The following is a 14,474-nucleotide window of genomic DNA, read 5'->3' as shown; positions in this document are numbered from 1 at the left end:
TTATTACAAATAGACAAAGTTGCCGGCTACAGCTCATTAAAAGCCAATAAACGGCTTTGGACTTGCTTGACGGAACGCGCGCTAATGACTACCGAGCGCCGTTTCTCAACCTTTAGTGACTCAAGACCCAACGCTGACTTGTTTTTTGTTTTTTTTTCTGCCACAGCAAGAGAAGTTGGGCGACATCTGCTTCTCCCTCCGCTACGTGCCCACCGCTGGTAAACTCACCGTGGTGGTCCTGGAGGCCAAGAACCTGAAGAAGATGGACGTGGGCGGCCTGTCAGGTCAGCTTGGACTCCAAAGCAATACTTGCCCTGTGAACTCATGGTAGGCCTTCAAAATAAAAGCATGTCGAATAAATATGGGGATGTGCTTTTATTTTGAAGGACTGACTTTTGACAGGAAACTACATTCAGTAGTAATAATAATAGTATTTTTTATTTTATTTTTTAAAGTCTCACTCAGGCGGGAGACTTGACTTAAAAGCGCCTGGCCGAAGGTGGCGGCGCGCGGCTTTCAAGACATTTGCATGCGCGCTTGTGTGTGACGCCAGCGCGCAAAAGCGAGCCGACAAGTCGCCCGCGGGCGCGCCGTGCGCCGCCGCGACCAATCCAAAGTGACATGAGGGCAGGCGAGATGACAGGCCTTCTATTTTTAACTTGCTTTGATGTTCATTGGGCGAAAGCACCAAGCGTATCTCCCAGCATGCAACGCAGCCGTAATAATCCCACGCGCCGCCGCCCGTGCGGAAAATGTCAGTGAGGAGATGAGCTCCGGCGAGATCCGCTCAGGTGTGCTTTCCCTGCAAGAGGTCACATGAGCTTGAAGCGCTTGACAAGTGGCTCGTGTGTGAAAAACGGCAGATAAAAGAAAAATCGAGCGCAATTCCGTTTCCTGGCGTATCACACCTCAGAGCCGCTGTGGTGTGTGAAAGGTAGCCGAGGCGTCGCGATCACCGAAAGCAATTGTGTCGCCCGTGTCAAAGAGGTGCCAGACATTTTCGAAAGGCTCTGTTGCCCCGCAGATCCGTACGTGAAGATCCACCTGATGCAGAACGGCAAGCGACTGAAGAAGAAGAAGACCACCATCAAGAAGAACACGCTCAACCCGTACTACAACGAGTCCTTCAGCTTCGAGGTCCCCTTCGAGCAAATCCAGGTACTGGCCCAGTAGTTTGAGCCACCATTTTTGGGTCCCACAAGAAGAAGAAGAATCCAACTTGAACTCTTATGTTTGCAGAAAGTGCAGGTGGTGATCACGGTGCTGGACTACGACAAGATCGGCAAGAACGACGCCATCGGCAAAGTCTTTGTGGGCCTGAACAGCTCGGGCACGGAGCTGCGCCATTGGTCCGACATGCTGGCCAATCCCAGGAGACCCATCGCCCAGTGGCACGTGCTCAAGCCCGAGGAGGAGGTGGACGCGCAGCTCTCCAATAAGAAATAGGCAGGACCGCCCTCATGCCCCCGCCCCCTCCTGCCCATTGGCTCCTCCACGCTCCTGCCTTCTTGTATAGCAGGGGGGGGCGGGGCAAAGCGTGACCCTGGTGCCACACGAGGACCCCCAGGTATTTATATCGTTGACCTGATGGCTATTTGATTAGTCAAGTGTTTTATGAAATAGTTGGTCAAAATCGGCACTAACCACTAAGCTGTTGCTGCCTAAAATGTTTTTTTTTTTGTTTTAACTCAAGAGGTGGCCCCCAGAGCAACCAATTTTGCCCCCCCCCCCCCCCTCCCCGTTCAATAGCCAGTCTGTGTAAATACCTCAGTGATATCCACGCCTCCTCTTTGCTTTAGCGCCGCATCCTCGCCATCAGGGTCTCTCTTGTCGCTTGCCCCTCCTGGCCCCGCCCCTCCCTCCTGGCCCCGCCCCTCCTTCTTTTAAGCAATATGATGTGCATAGATGACAGCATAGCGCATGACTGACACACTTGTACAAATATGACGTCCGTCCGTCCGTCCGTCCATCTGTCCAGGCACTGCACTGTATACTGTAAACGTTACGCAGGCCGCACATTTCCAGTTGACGTGTTTCTATGTTGTTCTATCTGGATGTTTTTAATAAGATGTTCTATTTTAAAGGCGCGTACACGGCGCACATACGTGCGCGCGCAAGCGTGCGTGGGTGACTCGAGTGTGAACCAGAGCCAATATGACGCAACCCAGGATTTCTGACGAATACTTTGTTACCGCATTCCAAGTTAAGATAAGATATGCTAGACTTGTGCGAGCAGACGTCCCAAGAAAGTCCACCGACTGCTTTGGTTATTTGAGGGGAGGCTTCGACAAGCACATGATTTCGTACGACTTTTTTCTACTTATTCGTGAGTTTGAGGGTCCTCGCCTTTACTCAACCGAACGATGAATCTTGTCACCTTTTGCGCTACGCCCCCCCTCCCCCTGCTTAAGTCGAGCCATCGTGATAAAAGCAACAAGTTGTCGCCGTCGTGTCCTTATCTCTTTACCCTTGTTTTGTATTTCTCGTATTTACGTCTTTTTTTTTTTTCGCCTTGTAGGCCGGCGTCTCTGCTTTCAGTTGCAAGCGATAAAAAGCGCCCTCTGGGGACGCCGGGGCATAAACACTGCCATGCGCCGAGAGGCTAAGCTAGCTTGCCGTCCTCTCGCGTCGCACACCTTTGGGAACAAAACCAGTCTTGGCTTTCAGTTGCCTCGGCGCGAATGCCGTTTTCTTTTTTCCCCACTGCCAGTCGTTGCGACCATTTGCACTCTTGGAGTTTCGGTTGATTCTTGGTTTGCGAGAAGTCACGGTGACAAAACAAGCGAGCCGCTAGCTTCTTTCCGCCACCCTCAGAAAGTTCTGGTTCTTTACGACAACATTTCCTACGTGGAGGGTCAATTGTTGTCTTTGGGAAAAAAATCTCACAGCTCACTACCAAACAAAAATTGTGCTCTAATTAGTCAATGTGTATGGTGGGTGGGTTTAATTAAACATGAAGCTATTATTCTGATGTATCAATGGCAACTTCCGCCATCTAGTGGAGACGCATTTAAATGTTCTGCCGGTCATTATATGGCGCCGGCACTGATATATATATATTTATAATAATTAAATCATGATTAAGTAAAGGGATCATATCGGCGGTTGGGAATAACCGCTTTCCGACATTTATATCTTCCAAATCTAGAGGCCGGGGGGCCTTTTAAGCTTTTTCTCCAGTGTTCTTGTGTAGTTAGCGGAGCGCCATTTTTGGAGAAGCTGCCCATCACCATCATTCCGCGGGCGTCTGTCGTCGGACGCCCGCTTTGTGTATCACTGTGATGCCGTGCGTATCGACGTGTAGACTTAGCGCTAATTTGTTGCGTAGTGACGTCGCCAATTTTCCCGCCGAGAGAGTTTGTTGAGCACTGTGCAATACTCTGCGTGCGTGTTGTTCATTCCATCATTCCAAAAAGGCGAAAATCCGAGCGAGGAAGCGGCGACGATGTTCCCCGCTTGGTTTGGGTTTTCCTCTGGTGCGCAAGTGTGTGTTTGCACAGTTCAGGGAGTTAAATACCAAACAAGCTCTCCAAATGTGTGTGTACGTGTGTGTACATATTTACATAAAAATGTATATCTATAAGACATATGATAATCTAAATCTTTTATGTGTCGCCATCCTTTTCTATTGGAGGTTACAATATTGAATGTACAGTATGGACTGTGTTGGTGTTGATTAGATGTACTTTGCACTTTTATTTTGTATAGAACAACAACCTGTTACCCCAACCTTTTGCGTCATTTTCAAGCTCCGCCCCCACTTCAAGAAGAATAGCAAAGGTGAAATCAAAAGAAGGAAATGTGCAAAGTAGAAAAGGGGCAGGAATGTGGCGACAGTGCAGGAAAACAAAAAACTCGACAAAATAAAAGCCATTCAACTGCACCGCCACCGCACCGAGCTCCACCTCTTGACCATTCCCTGCACCAATCGGAGCAAAGCGGTGTAAAAAGTACGCGAAGATCCTCGTTGCCTTTGCTGTGTTTCAGAAACTGCCTGCTTGACTATTTTGTGTTTTCTCCTCTGTGATCTCGTAAAATTGTTCATTCTTATTTTTGTATTTAATTTATTTTCTTTTTTTTTTCTCTTTGTGAGCGTGTGCGTGTGTGTTGTGATTCACGCTGTGGAGTTTTTGACTGTTGTTCTATAACTTCATAATATATAAATGATCAATCAATAAAAAAACAAACATTTTATTTCCCTGTTGAGATACAGAAGCTCAACGTGTCCTCTTTGTTGTCGTCGTTTTAGCAAGTCATTGACCGCTACCTAATTGAAATCGAGCAAACGAATTGTTTGCTGTCCTCTAGCGGTCACAAAGTTTGGCAACCCACGGAGCACTACCGCCCTCTGATGGCAGTATAACGACGTTACAACAACAACCAATGAAAAGTGACGTTGTACATATGTCGGCTGGAAAGATTATAGATTGATAATGTCGCTTTTCATACTAACGCAAATAAATCAGTTTTAATGCATGCCATGTGTAGTGGGAACATTTGAGGAGGAACTGCGTTTTCAATGACTCGAAGCGCAACTAATAAGTCACCCGCGCCCTGGAATGCAAAAGTTGTGACGGACGGAAGTGACGTATAATAAAGTTGCAGGTACTCATGGCAAACTATCCGGCTTGTTACTTCAAAGTATTTTGTACCCAACTACACTACGCTATCGCAGCCTAATATGACTTCATAATGTGTTCTGTAATGTAAATGTTATAGTAATACTATCGCAAGGGTGTGAATAAAGTGTTTTTTGTAAAAATATAAGTGCTTTTGCCTGGCGCCGTGAGGATTTTATTTTGGAAACACTGAGCGGATCTGTTTTTTGAATCCTGTGACATTTGACTCGATTGTTTCCAAGCTGCAAGCGTTTGACAGCAAATGCCACAGAGAGAGAGACAACTGGCCGCAGCACGCTTGCCTTAAGTCATTTGTTTTCTCCATCCAAGTAGAAGATGCTGTCCTACATCATTGGGGTGAGTACACTTGAAATAAACAACAAAGTGTTGGTCTGTTTTGGACTTCGCTGTCTTGCTAGCGTTGAGAGTGTAAATAGTGTTTGGGCAAGATGCCCGGACTCGCCCTCCGGAAAATGTGACTCACTTGACACAGTCGTCGAGCCCCCGTAAGCTTCTAAATGAGCCCGTTAAGCCGAGACAACGCCCCGCTCAGCTCGCTAGCTCAGACAGTCGGCCAATGCTAATGTCATTGCTAATGCTAAGGCCAATGGTGGTTCGTGTCAGGTTATTCGCAGCGGCTTTGATGGCCTGGTCAACCTGCTCTTCAGGCTTCTGTTCCGTCGGAGGAGGCCCGCCATTACCCTGGAGGACCCCAGCGTTAAGTATGCGCTGCGGCTTATTGATAAGCAGGTGAGGCGTTCACCGGCACACCCTCTTCTTCCACGAGGGAGGTGTGTCAGTCAAAGTTTTGGTGACTTGAGGATATTTTCAACATATGATGTAAAGCTTGATGTTTTTTTTCATCTGCCATTGTGTTACTGTTGTCTTTTCATTTGGATCCAGATCGTGAGTCACGACACACGGAAGTTCCGTTTCGCTCTGCCGTCCGGCGAACACATCCTGGGTCTCCCTGTGGGTCAGTATGACGTCAGCAGGTTCTGAATCCTCATTTTTAAACTCATCGTTCCAAACGTGGCAATGTCATCTCCAGGACAGCACATCTATTTGTCGGCCAAAATCGACGGCAAGCTGGTGGTTCGCCCGTACACGCCCACGTCCAGCGATGACGACAAAGGTTACGTGGACCTGGTCATCAAGGTGACGACACAGATTAGAATTTGTCTCGGTTCCTCATTATCGGATTCTTGATGTCATTGTCCGTCTTGTGCAGGTTTACTTCAAAAACGTTCATCCCAAATTCCCAGAAGGTGGCAAGATGAGTCAGTACCTGGAGAGTCTGCGCATCGACGACACCATCGACTTCAGAGGACCCAGCGGGCTTCTCGTCTACAAGGGCAAAGGTGACGGACCCAGCGCCACCTTAGCACGTCCAGGGCATGATGAAGCACATGTTTTTGAAATAGTATGTAATGACAAGAAGCTGAGACCAAGTGTATAGCAACGTCTCAAGTTCAATACCGTGGCGCCCTCTTGTGGCCATTCTGATATTGGCTATATTTCCAACTTCAATTCTGAGTTGCAAAAAGTGCGACTGAACATTTCTAACGGTGACATGGACTTTTCAATACGATAATGAAAAAATGTTGACAATAATGACAATGGCGCATTTTCCCGCGCAGGTGTTTTTGCCATTCAGGATGACAAAAAGGCTCCCGCCGTGACCAAGACAGCCAAACATGTGGGCATGATTGCGGGCGGGACGGGTAAATGTCCGACTTTGATCACAAGTTGACCACGTCGAAGGCGGATATCCCGTGGTGAGCTTTGAATCTTGCGGATATGTCAGGAATCACGCCCATGCTGCAGCTCATCACGGCCATCATGAAGGACCCGCAGGACCGGACGGTGTGCCACCTGCTCTTCGCCAATCAGGTGGGTCGCCCCCACCCCACCACCTCGCTCGCTGCCGCCCCTCATCTTCATCTTTGCCTGCCGCCAGACGGAGAAGGATATCCTGCTGAGGCCCGAGTTGGAGGAGGTTCAAGTCAACAACCCCGAGCGCTTCAAGCTGTGGTTCACCGTGGACAGAGCGCCAGCCAGTACGTTCACCTTCACACGCACATACGCACAGCCGTGACGTGATCTCATCTTTCCGTGTGCACGTCAGACTGGGAGTTCAGCGAGGGCTTCATCAGCGAGGCCATGATGCGGGACCACCTTCCCCCGCCCTCGGCAGACACCCTGGTGCTAATGTGCGGCCCGCCGCCCATGATCCAGTTTGCCTGCAACCCCAATTTGGACAAGGTGGGCCATGCCGCTGAGCACAGGTTCACCTTCTAGACGCTCAGGTGTGACCCGGCCATCTTGTCCGTGCTACATGTTGTTGTATTTATATCACGTCACGCAGCTTGAGCGCTCACCCCAATAATGGTGCCTTAGGTATTTTTGGTATTATGCAGACTGATGATGTGTGATGCTGCTTGTCATGTCATCTTCCACTTTTCTGCCACTTGGAGGTTCTCTTCATAATCAATACTTCAACCAACGTGTTGATTGATCAGGCACTTTAACGGAGGCCCCGAAAAGATAAGACATGATGACAAGTTTTGTCCATTTGTTTATTGCAAAAAAAAAAAGTGGAAATGTATGCAGATCATGTTTGATAAAAAAAACGTCTTGTCACAGAAGAACTTTTGCTGCCAGCATCTTCTTTCCTGGTTCTGCCACTTGTTTGCGTGGTCACGTGACGTACCGGCTGGTCGCTCCGGAAATGACGTCAAACACCGCTCGGGCAAAAAAAAAAAAACGTATGGCACTTGCTGCGTACGTCATTTGGATTTTCAATGGCTCGCACACCTCGGCAAAAGAGCGTCTAAAACTTCGACAATAAGTTTTTACGCGGAGCCGTTTGAAAGTCATAGCATTACTTTTAGCACAACTTTTGACGTAAAAAGTTTTGGCGTGCTTACAACCGGCAAACATAAAAGCTAAAAAGTGCGTTAGCGTTAGCAACTAACGCGTTCGACGGCCTTATTGTCACCCAAACTCATTTCTTTGACTTACGTGCTGATAGAAAGTATTTAGAACTGCAAAGCAGGCAGTGCGTGTAAATATGACTGTGAAATTATTTCGTAGTTTTAGCAACAAACGTGCGTCGCTCGCTGCCCGTGTCACTCGAGCAGACAGTTGCGCCACACGTCCAGAAGGTGGCAGCAGCTCTCCGGAAGCGTCACAGAGAGGATACCCGGCCGTCAACGTCACGCCCCCGCAGCCACCGCCCACACTCGTGGTGCAAGTAAGTACTTTGTCATTTTCTCCGTTTGGTGCGAGTGGGTGGCTGGTTTGTCGTCTGAGGTTTGTCGCAATACTCCGCGCGAGGCGGGGCGGGGCGGACCCGGAGCAGACGCTCCCTGGTGGGATGTACGCGACGGTCCGTGCTGTCTTTTGGTCCAGACACGCAACCAAATGCCCTGTGGTTGTGCATTCCAAAACTCCTCCAGAGCTTCCGACAGACAGCCTGGACCAAAATATCTGATCCTGCCGTGCCGTCACAACATCACACGGAAGAGATTATGTTTACAATGTCTTGGCTTCAGAACCCTTCAGTTCAATCAAATGTATCAAATAAATGCAAAATACCTGCTGCAAAATGTTTATTTAATGTATTTGTAGCAGTTTGAATTATGTCCGAGCAAAAAAGATGGCCTTGGCAGCGGCAAGGTCATCAGCGGCGTCCGTTTGAGTTTGTTGCTTGGAAGTGGTCAGGATGCTGGTGCCCCGTCCCACCCCACCCCCTTCCTCCGGACCACTTACATGTGAATGCCATCATTATGCTGTGTGGCGGCGAAGGGGGCGCTCGCCTTCCAGGGCTTCTGCCCTTGTATGGTCGTTCCGCTGTTGTTATTTACATTCGCCGCTTTACGTGGTCATCGTCTGTCTGTGGAAAGTATTTTGAGTTTCTTCCCTTGGTCCTTTACGAGCGGCACGCAGCTGCCCGCGCGGATCCTTGACTGTCCCGGAGATCCGGCGCGCCACCCCCGGCTTGACCTTCGATAGTCCCGTTTGAGTCGGTGGCGACCGCGCCGGTGCTGGCGCTGAGACTGGGCAGACGTATCTGTCAATCAGTGGTTTCCGGAGTTTGTTTTCCGAGGTCTGGTCTTTCCCGCCGGGCTGATTGCTTGGAGCGCACATGAAAACGGGGGGGGGGGGGTTAGTCTGCGTGGCATTAGTTGGCTAGAGTGGAGTTGAATTTTTCGTTTGATTCCCTGTGAAAAACGGAGTCAGGGGCAGGGTTTCGAGCTGACAGGATCCGGTTGCCCCCCCTGAATGGCCAAGCGTTATGGATGGGCAGCCAAGGGATAGTTTTGTGCCGAAAGTGCGTGGCCAGCGCTGCATTGCAGTCCAAAAAGACCTTCAGGTGTGTCGATGCCTCTGGCTCCCCAGATGGGGGCAATGGAGGGGTCCGGCACATGTTTGTGGCTCTCCAAATCGGGCCATGTGCCAAAACGTTTGATTAACTCTCGGGCCGGTGGCGGAGGCTGTGACAGAAATAATCGCTTTGCTCTTTGTTGTGCTGGCTGAGTGACAGGTCATCTCTTTGGCCTCCCTCGGCGTCTCTCCGTTCCCCCTTGGCCTTGATCCGCCGCCGATGGGCCGCGTTCTCTTCATCCTATGGGGTGAGAATGCCAAGAGCGGCGGGGCAAACACGCCGGCCGGATTCCTCGCATTCTCCCGAGCTGGCTTGGTGTCGGGTTCTGAATTGGCTGATGGCTCAGCACCTGACACCTTGTGTGATCTGTGCCGCTTCCCACCGCTGTCACGCTGGACTCCAGCCTCTGAGCATCAGGCGGTCCACTTAGGTCCGGTCCAGTTTGACTAGCGCATGAGCGAGCGAGAGAGAGAGAAAATGCTTTGTCAGCATTTCGTGGCGTCTTTTGGTGCTGCTACTAAATGTCGAACAGTGTTGAGGAAGTCTATTAGGACAAAAGTAGTGCCCTTGCGCCATAGTGTACCATCTTGTTGCCAATCAACCATATTCACTTCAATCAAAGGAGTGCTTTGGCGCCTTCTTCGGAATCACAGCTGTGCCCCTTCCTTAAACGGCGCGCTTAGGGTGATCTTGCGATGACGTCAGTCATCAAGGTAGCCGTAGTGGCGCTGGTGTTGCATTCAAGGACACCAAAGTGCTGCATCATAGGCAGCAAAAGTCACCTCCACCTTGCTGAGTCAGCCGCTGCTTCCTCGTTTGGCATCGGACTCCTCTGCAAGGATGGATGTGTCCTTGCGCCGCTATCGTTACCGGGAAAAACCCGCAACCTCGGTCTACGCATCGTTAAATGAGACCATCTCCTGTGGCGAGTTTAGTTATTTATTTATTTATAAGTGGCAGAGCAGTTTTGTTTCCCCAGCTGCTGAATTAAACATCGGCTGACTCAGCAGGAACTCCGACCCGGGCTGCATTTGAAATCCTGCTGTGTCCAATTATTTATTTATTTGGGATTGATTGATCGATCGATCACTGCATTGCTGCAAAGTGGGCGTTAAAAAAAAAAAAAAAGGCCATCCTGTACATTTAATAAAAGAAGAGAAATGTAACAGGGATTAAATGGAGCAAATTGTTATTGTCCAAAGTCATTGACAAAATGGCGCCGTGCCCGCCGTTTTAATTGGGATTGTCTGTCCGTCCGTGTCAATGCTTGTGACGTCATTGCAGCTGCTGCGCCGAGATCTCCTGTCAAAGCCCGACTTAATCAGGCGCTCATTGCATGGGCTCCACTTACTTGCACGTCCACAACGCGCTTTGATTGGCCGCGCGAAACGGAGGTCGAGAATCGCTAGCGACACAGCTGACCCCGTCTGTCCGTCAAAGCGCTTCACTTCATCGTGACCCGTCTCCATTTTTGCGTGTGTTTCAGATGTCAACGCGCGGCTCGGCAGCCGCATCGACCGGGCGCTCCCAAAAAGCGTCCGCTCGGCTTCTCTTTTTGCTGAATCGGGCCTTTGGTGGCCTTTGGTAGCGCTGGCGATGCGCAAAATGATGGAGACGGACGGAAAGCGTCGATGTGGTTGCTATGGCCACGGAACAAACGATGACCCGCCGGGACTATCCCTCACGGGACGGAGCCGTGCGCTTCTCGCATTACTGGCGATACGTCACAAGTGGAGCCTTGCCATGCCAAATATTTGCTACAAACTTCCGGTCTAAATCAGGCACACATGAGCCCCCCCCCCGTCCCCAATTTGGTGTGCAGAGATTCTATCTGTGCCGCCCGGTGTCCCGTGTCACAGGAAGACGAGCGTATGGAGCGGAGGTGCACGCCAATGCAAAAGCCTTCACTCTTCCAGCCTCGCTGCAGGTCCCAAACGTTTCCATTTGGCCACCAAAAGGTGAACAAATGGAATATACGGTTGAGAATCGGCCCAAAGCACGTGGGTCCCTCAAGGCAGGAATAACTTCAGAATGGCGTGGCGGTGCAGTGATTCTTGCAGGTTGAGCACAGGTGCGTTTTATTTTGAAAGTCATACGAGGAAACTGCCCATGTGTGTTGCTTGCTTGCCGGCTCGGGGTGTGAAGGTGCAGGCAGCGCCCCCACCGTGCTCATTTCAAGTGTCTCTCTGGGACTCTTGGACGCCCCCCCCCCCCTTCCCCCACGCTCCGCATCCCCCACTCCTCTGTCTCTCTCTCTCTCGCTCTCTCCATTTATCTGTCCCTTCTTGTCCTCGTGCCATCTCTCACTCGTGACTCAGTGTTTGGGGCGGAGTGGGGGTCTGCAGCAGTGATGTCACGCCGCTGAGAGATTAGAGCGTCGGGGCCAAGGTGAGTACACCGCGGAGTCCCTCCACTGGCCGGCCTTGCCCGCGGACGAGGCGGCGAAAGATGCTCATCGCCGGCGCTGCCACTCCAAGCTCGGACGCGCTCCCTCCCTCCCGCCGCTCGGATCCCGGGCCATGGCGCCTTGAGTCGCCTCCCCCGCCACGCCAAAAGCCTGGGCCATGCCGCAGGACAGGAAGTAGGACGAGCTGCGTTTCTAGGGCAGGTGTCCTCCGTGCGCCCCCTGCAGCTTCATGGCGGCTGCGCAAAGGCGCCTCCGCCGCAGCGTGACGCTGCCGGCGGCCGCGCTGGTACTCTGGACTTGCGTGTGGGGGGCGGTGGCCCCGAGCAGCGGCGGGGCCAACGGCACTGAGGTGGAGCGGCGCTGGGAGATGCTTTTTGCGCGTTCCTACCTGGGCCTCGCCGGCGGGCGGGCGCAGCCCAGCTGGCAGAATGACTACCTGCGCGGCATCAAGCGGGTGCGCCGCCTCTACTGCAACGTGGGCATCGGCTTCCACCTGCAGGTGCTCCCGGACGGACGCGTCGCCGGCTCGCACCTCGAGGACCCGCACAGTGAGTTGAAGCGTCACCGGCGCGGCGCTGAAAGATGCTAACGCTGAGCTTCTTCAGGTCTTCTCGAGATCTCCAGCGTGGAGCGAGGAGTGGTCAGCCTGTTCGGCGTCAAGAGTGAGATGTTTGTGGCCATGAGCCGCAGGGGGAGGCTCTACGCTGCGGTAAGTGTGCGTGCGTGTGCGTGGCGCTTGTAAGAAAGCACGTGTGTGTGTGTCCCCTGCACCAAAACGGTTCAAATGAATGAATCCAAAATGGCCACTTTACCATCGTTGCTGCGTTCTTAATATTGTGGCACGCTGAGGCATCATTTGGCCGGGTATTCCCCCATCTTAACGCTGACCTACACATTGGAACTTTTAGTGCTGACTTTTATTCCCAGCTCCCAAAGTATTTGGACGTCACGTCACGCCAGTTTCCTTCTTGTGCATGTCGTAGAGGCTCTTTGGCGACGAGTGCAAGTTCAGGGAGACGCTGCTGGCCAACAACTACAACGCCTACGAGTCTTTTGTTTACAAGGGCTTCTACGTGGCCCTGAACCGGCAGGGGCGGCCGCGCCGAGGCGACAGGGCCACCACCTCCGCCACCGGCACCCACTTCCTCCCTCGGTTGTGAGCGATGCTGCCGCCGCTGGCGTTTGCACATGCAGATATCCCCCCCCCCTCCCCCCTCCAGGTAACGCCAATGAACTTGTGAGTCTGTTAGTGTGTCAAAGTATATTTGGAGAGCTGTCTTTCTATATGCGCTGCTTTCGGGGCCTTTGCAACTCTCACTCGGTGCTTGCTGCGCGACACTATATGGACTCCTGATCATTCTGTCCGACTATGGTGACAGAGCACAGAACCCGACAGCATGAATTAGCTGTGGGCACAGGACGCACATCTGCAATTGTTCCAAAAGTCACAAAGTGGTGCCTTGCGATATGACTTTGCTTCATCTTTACGACCAATCGCGAGAATTACAAATATTTAAAATGAGCTGTAAATGCGCTTTGCTAAATGCTGTTAGTGACAATGCGAAAAAGCCAAAGATGGCTTACGCAATAATGGAACTTTTCCCACAAAATGTGACTATTGTAGCTTACTGAGAATCTGTGACATTGCTACTGCCCCCTGGTGGCCAAGGTACACACATCAGAAGAGACAGCCCAATAAACTGGCAAAAAGCATACTTGTTATTAATGATTTGTATTTATTAATAGTTCAACATTGTATATAATAATATGATTTAGTGCACGTTTTGATCAAGTACAATATCATAGCATGCTTGAAGAGTGTTTCACATTGCAAGCGTGGTCGTGGAACAAATCCAACTTGTATCTCAAGGCACCGCGTGCAGTCCATATAGTGTATGTCGCTGAGACTGAAGAAGAGTGATCCAGCTTAAAATTCAAAGCAGCAAGTTCTGGATGTAGGATGCACGGAAGAAATTTGCGTGTGCGTGCGTGACAGAATTTAAATGCACTACTTTAGCCGTACGATTTAAAAAGGTGCCTTGGCGCCCCCCCCCCCTTTCAACTTGCATGTAAAGAGACACCGGGCTGAGGCAAAAAATAGGAATGACGATCTGCTGCGGGCCTCAAGGAAGGGAGGGAGGGGTGGGGGTCCGTCTTTCTGATGTAATTAGCCCAGGCGGCCGCTCCGCCAACGCGGAATGACGACCGGAGGTTGTGGCGCCTCCAAAGTCCAACACAATCTTCTATGCTAGTTATCCCCAAAGAGACACAATGCAATTCGAAAATGTGGCCTCCATGTTTGTGTTGGTGTGTGTCCTTGGCCTTCCCCCCCAATATGTGCAGTAGCAGCCAGCAGGAAAAGACAATGCGAAAACAAACGCTCGTGTTGTCAGCCCAACCCCTCCCGGCTTTGCCCTTTGCTCAATTCTATCTGCAACAAACTTGTCCTTAGCCGAGCGCCATTGCCCTTCTATTTATTCCCTTCCTGTTTGGGCGGCAAGCTACTTGGGTGTCAGTTTTTTGCACACCCTGCTGTTTGCCCCTGAATGACTTATGCCTCAAATTCCACATGCTCAACGTATAGGGTGAAAAGCATTTGTCCAACCTGTCTAATGAGAGCACCTCTTTTGACCTCTAGCTCCCCCCCCCCAGCCCTTCTATCTCTAACTTATTGACTGCATAATAGCGAAAAAAAGAACCTGTCCTCAATAAAAGCATCTTGATCTAAAAGAGCGAAGTTTGCCAATCCGAATTCTTCCTCATCAGCTGAATGTCGACTGTCATGTTTGCATGAGCGCCTTCACCTGCTGCCTTAGTTTGAGTGTGGCTAAAAAGAAGGACAGAAAAGAAAAAAGATTGACTGCTGCGAAAGCAAAGAGAGTTGGAGTCTTTATTTTTGTATGTATGTGCTGTGCACAGCAGTCAACTGTATTCCTCAGATAATAAAAACTTTGGAAGAACTCACTGCTGCTCCCAGTGTCCAATCACGTGAGTCCCATTTATGCCTCGTTCCAATGCACGCTCAGTTCAGTTTTTGGAAAGCAATATGGAAGGTTCA

At 50.8% G+C, this 14,474-nt stretch overlaps 3 protein-coding genes across 5 annotated transcripts in view; all 3 read left to right on the top strand.

The window, feature by feature from the left end:
- The window catches only part of syt1a (synaptotagmin Ia), a 37,701-nt gene extending 35,972 nt beyond the window's left edge, over positions 1-1,729 (top strand). For all 3 annotated transcript variants that reach the window (XM_061269076.1, XM_061269074.1, XM_061269075.1), the window contains 3 exons: positions 167-284; positions 1,025-1,158; positions 1,240-1,729. In XM_061269076.1, the coding sequence (XP_061125060.1) occupies positions 167-284; positions 1,025-1,158; positions 1,240-1,446 (459 nt within the window). In that variant the 3' untranslated portion in view covers positions 1,447-1,729. The remainder of the gene's footprint in view (positions 1-166; positions 285-1,024; positions 1,159-1,239) is intronic.
- Positions 1,730-4,819: 3,090 nt separating this feature from the next.
- On the top strand, positions 4,820-7,270 carry LOC133145505 (NADH-cytochrome b5 reductase 3). Its single transcript, XM_061269077.1, has 9 exons — positions 4,820-4,976; positions 5,244-5,369; positions 5,523-5,595; positions 5,671-5,777; positions 5,851-5,980; positions 6,260-6,343; positions 6,427-6,512; positions 6,580-6,679; positions 6,748-7,270. The coding sequence occupies exons 1-9, from the start codon at positions 4,956-4,958 to the stop codon at positions 6,918-6,920; spliced, it is 900 nt and encodes a 299-aa protein (XP_061125061.1). The 5' UTR covers positions 4,820-4,955; the 3' UTR covers positions 6,921-7,270.
- A 109-nt stretch (positions 7,271-7,379) lies between these two features.
- Positions 7,380-14,380, top strand: LOC133145512 (fibroblast growth factor 6-like). Its single transcript, XM_061269084.1, has 4 exons — positions 7,380-7,875; positions 10,496-11,964; positions 12,022-12,125; positions 12,400-14,380. The coding sequence occupies exons 2-4, from the start codon at positions 11,646-11,648 to the stop codon at positions 12,574-12,576; spliced, it is 600 nt and encodes a 199-aa protein (XP_061125068.1). The 5' UTR covers positions 7,380-7,875; positions 10,496-11,645; the 3' UTR covers positions 12,577-14,380.
- The last annotated feature ends 94 nt before the right edge of the window (positions 14,381-14,474 follow it).

Source organism: Syngnathus typhle, linkage group LG21 (assembly GCF_033458585.1).
Source record: "Syngnathus typhle isolate RoL2023-S1 ecotype Sweden linkage group LG21, RoL_Styp_1.0, whole genome shotgun sequence".
NCBI lineage: Eukaryota > Metazoa > Chordata > Actinopteri > Syngnathiformes > Syngnathidae > Syngnathus > Syngnathus typhle.
The sequence above is the reverse complement of the archived record's forward strand: the minus strand, read 5'-3'. Positions and strand labels throughout refer to the sequence as shown.